The sequence below is a fragment of the Oratosquilla oratoria genome, chromosome 40 (genome assembly GCF_046742065.1).
Source record: "Oratosquilla oratoria isolate Oo_2021 chromosome 40, ASM4674206v1, whole genome shotgun sequence".
NCBI classification, from domain to species: domain Eukaryota; kingdom Metazoa; phylum Arthropoda; class Malacostraca; order Stomatopoda; family Squillidae; genus Oratosquilla; species Oratosquilla oratoria.
The window spans coordinates 32,348,767-32,353,766 of NC_134816.1; the positions used below are offsets into that span (position 1 = coordinate 32,348,767).

At 36.4% G+C, this 5,000-nt stretch overlaps 1 protein-coding gene across 1 annotated transcript in view; it reads right to left on the reverse strand.

Moving 5' to 3' along the window:
- The window catches only part of LOC143020526 (ionotropic receptor 40a-like), a 24,020-nt gene that overhangs the window by 8,362 nt on the left and 10,658 nt on the right, over positions 1-5,000 (reverse strand). The window contains exon 10 of the mRNA XM_076176957.1: positions 3,951-4,092. Within this exon, the coding sequence (XP_076033072.1) occupies positions 3,951-4,092 (142 nt within the window). The remainder of the gene's footprint in view (positions 1-3,950; positions 4,093-5,000) is intronic.

The following is a 5,000-nucleotide window of genomic DNA, read 5'->3' on the forward strand; positions in this document are numbered from 1 at the left end:
CAAAGCCATCCAAACATTATCATCTTGTATATGGTCATGAGAGACGAATAGAACGAGGTCGTGTGCTTCGTCATCGATCTCATGGACCTTTCTCTTGAAGACACAGTTAACAGAATGGCCTCCCAAGGACTCCGCTTCATGGAGAACGAGGTCAAGTGGATCTGGCTTCAGTGCCTCAGAGGGCTCCGGCACATCCACACAGCTGGATTTCTCCACTGTGATTTGGGAGCCAGGAACATCCTCATCGACAAGACTGGCACAGTCAAGATCACTGACTTTAGTCTTCCAGTCCGAGAAGAGGAGAGCGTCCTTGACTCCAAGATAGGGGAGCTCCTCGAAATGAGCGTCATTTTTGTCTTCATCGTGACTCAGAAGACCGTGAATGACCTCGTAGGCCGCGAATGACCTCGTAGGCCGCGAATGACCTCGTCGGCCGCGAATGACCTCGTGGGCACAAAGAGTAAAAAATTCAAAGAAATTCAACAAATATCCATATTTTCTTCTGGGTCCTCTGGGTTGACGCAGGGGACTTGGCCGATCTGAGGCCGCTGTGGGAAAAGGTCTTTCCCCAAAATATCTTGAAGTAAGAGCTCTATGAGCTGTAACTTCTCCAAAAAACATTTCCTCTACGAGTTCTACACCTGCAAATCAGACTTTGTTCTCAAGGCTAGAGTCAGTGATCTTGACTGTGCCAGTCTTGTCGATGAGGATGTTCCTGGCTCCCAAATCACAGTGGAGAAATCCAGCTGTGTGGATGTGCCGGCGTCCTCTGAGGCTTGAAGCCAGATCCACTTGACCTCGTTCTCCATGAAGTGGAGTCCTTGGGAGGCCATTCTGTTAACTGTGTCTTCAAGAGAAAGGTCCATGAGATCGATGACGAAGCAGACGATCTCGTTCTCTTCGTCTCTCATGACCAAATTGATAACGTTTGGGTGGCTTTGCAAGCTTCTAAGTGCTTCATATTCCTGACCGATGGCTTCGGCGGAGAAGCTTTCGAATTGGCTTTTGATGGCCACTTCGGTGCCAGTTGGTTTGTATAGGGCACTGTGGATCCATCCGAAAGTGCCAAGTCCCAAAACGTTTCCTCTGTCGAAGAAGGTCAAAATTTGTGGAGAGAAAGTCCCGATTCCCCAATTGATTTCCATGAACTCTTCTCCTTCGCCGAATTTCTGGCCGCTGCCGGTGTCCTCCAATTCTTTTCTATCGAGATGCTCCATCTTGTTGCTTGCTCTTCGGTACGACGTGTACGAACACCGTAGGCACTTCGAAAAGGGTCTATCAAAACGATGGTCCTCGAGGTACAACCTTGATATGAAAACAGCCCTCCATCTACCCTATGGTAATTCAACAAGACAGTGCGACTTATATACACATATAGATATATATATATATATATATACATATATACATATATATATATATATACACGTATATATATATATACATACATACATGTATATATACATATATATGTATACATACATGTATATATATATGTATACATACATATATATGTATACATATATATATACATATATATACATATATATACATATATATACATACATGTATACATATGTATGTACTTATAAATATATATATATATATACATATACAGTATATACATACATATATATATATATGTATAAAGAAATTTGTATATACAATACATATATTTACAATTCATATATAGGAATACATGTACGTATATATACATAGACATGTATGCATGTATACATACGTATATATAGACATATATATATATATATATATATATATACATATATATATGCGTAAGTAACCACTAGGAAAAGTAAACTAACGAAGCAGAACGCTTTCGTATAATTACATCTTCAGTTTACTTTCCTAGTGGTTACTTACGCATTTGTGAACACACGCTCCTAGTGTTTTATTGCATATATATATATATATATATATATATATATATATATATATATATAGACATATATATATATATATATATATATATACATATATACATGCTAATAAGAAGACGGGTACGTGTGTTCACTTATGCAAAGTAGACCAACTGGAACTTTTTGCACTGAAAATGTAATATACGAAAGCGCTATGCTTCATTATTTTCTTTTTCCAAGTGGTCTACTTTGCACATATATATATGTATATATATATATATATATATGTATGTATATATATACGTATATATACTTGCATACATATATGTGTATATATTACGTACATGTGTATGTATATATGTATTGTAAATATTTGTATTGTATATACAATTTTCTATATACATGTAGATATATATATATATATGTATTATATATATATATATATGTATATATGTATTCATATATGTGTATATATGTATATATATATGTATATTATATATATATAATATATGTATATGTATGTATGTATTCATATATGTGTATGTATATGTATATATATATATATATATATATATATATATATATATATATATATATATATATATATATATATATATATATATATATATATATATATATATATATATATATATATATATATATACTAGTGTATCCAGGAAGAATGTTTTCTTGTAGGCAGATAAGATAAAATAATATTGCTATTTCTGTATTGTTTAACATTTTGTTCAGAACTTCTATTTCTCCTGCTAGTTTACGATCTTAGGCTGTTAGTTTACTGAATAGTTGTCCGTAAAATGTTGCAACGTTTCGGTCTTCTCTAAAGATCACCTTCAGGCTAATTGTTTGAGCCTGAAAATGGTCTCCAAGGAAGATCAAAACGTTGCAACTACCTACGGACAGCTACTCAGCAAACTAAGAGTCCAACATCGTAAACTAGCAAGAGAAATAGAAGTTCTTAGCAAAAAGTTAAGCAATGTAGAAACACCAATGTTATTTAATCTCGTCTGTCTACAAGAATATAGATATATATATATATATATATATATATATATATACATATATATATATATATATATATATATATATATATATATACATATACCAAAGGCTTTTTCCCCCTTATAAGAGAAGTAGCCGAAAAACAAAGGCACAAAAACCACTCCCACCCATTCCATCCTTATCCCATTCCACCCCCTTCCCTCCCTCTTATCTTGGCACCTCCTGGATGACGGGTCATCCCTGCATCTTGTCCACTGCCCTGGATCAGAAGCAGTGTCGCAAGACACAGCACATCCACAATAAGGCCGCTCCATCAAATCGGCGACCCCCCCCCCCTCTCCGTCCCCCCATGCAGAAAAGGAGAAGACGGGGAGAAATCCCTTCGGGCCGCGTCAATTTTTTTTCACACATACTCCCTCTCTCCCCACCCCCCACCCATTCCACTTCATGGATCACAACATCATCCATACACAACCATTCTCCATTCACACATATATACATACACACTAAGCTACCACCACCTGATCACGTGATTGAGCGATGACCTAAGGTCAAGCGTCCTTCGACGCGCGGACACAGCTCGTATCCTGAATAATAAATATTCCTGAAAAGAATCCCCTCACAAATATTGGAGCAAGCCTCGAATTTCATATCTCCTGTCCATGCCTCCTGGGCCACGACACACAAACTCTAATAAGTTCTCCCCATTTATACACAACTATCTTTTCATTTTCCTGCAGACTTCTCTTCCCCTCCCACAGACACCGATCCCGCGAGAGTGGGTGGTATTTTCTAGGTAGTCCATATTTCACTCGCATCGACCCAGGAAAAGAAGCAAGTATTTAACTGTGTGATTCATATTTCCTATTGTAAAACACCCCACTGTGGTAATAGATATTATTTTGAAAAGTCCTTCCGAAGAAGTTTATTTAATTCAGACAGATCCTGAAATTGTTGCGGAATTTTGAAGACCTCAGAAACCGAACACACTTCCAAATCCGAACATACTAGAAGCTAATTGGTTCGGATATGAGAAGGATTTTTTGTACTTACTTTGGTTCAGCTGACAGCCAAAGACGAACCAAGAACACTTCTGGAGAGCATCGAGGTGGTGGTTCTGGAGCGGGGAGAACCGAATGAAGAGGTACAGAACCGGACCTGCGGCTGCGTTGAACCCGACGATCAGACACCAGACCTGGTCCCGGGAAGGACATTGACATCCAGATCCGGAAGAAGAAAATAATAATCAATAAACAATAATAATATAATTAATGATAATAATAATAATAATAATAATAATAATAATAATAATAATAATAATAATAATAATAATAATAATAATAATAATAATAATAATAATAATAATAATAATAATAATAATAATAATAATAATCATATTAATAATAATAATAATAATGATGATGATAATGATAATAATGATAATGATAATAATGATAATGATAATGATGATAATGATAATGATAATGATAATGATAATGATAATAATAATAATAATAATAATAATAATAATAATAATAATAATAATAATAATAATAATAATAATAATAATAATAACAATAATAAAACGGATATACACTACATGTGGGGAGTATTATTTTGATTTATATTGGATCCGTATGTGGTCCTGCATGATGGACCTCAGAGAGAATCGTCTCCCCCACACCTCGTCACCTACCTTCAAAATACGTCAAAATCTTCTCCTTTATCTGGAGTTGCAGCCCCGATAGGTTGACATTCGATCACCAACTTCAACTGCATTCCCTACACCTTTTCACAACGAACAACCGGCGACTGCTCTCATCTCTTATTACTACCAACCAACGACAGAAACACCCCCTACTAATATAACACAAACAGCAGTCAAACGTCTCTTCTCAGAGAGATCTACAGGTGAACCCAAGGACCGTTGCCATGCACCGTGGGGCTGCAAGCTCCTAGTCAATATGGCCCTGATCACACTAGCTGTTTCAACCGCGGCGGTTCATTTACAATGGAATTCAACGGAGGCGTTCACACAAAACCGCGCAGTTTTTCCTTGACTATGCGGCACCGCCGCGGTTTCCGCGCGGTTCAAATCGCTAG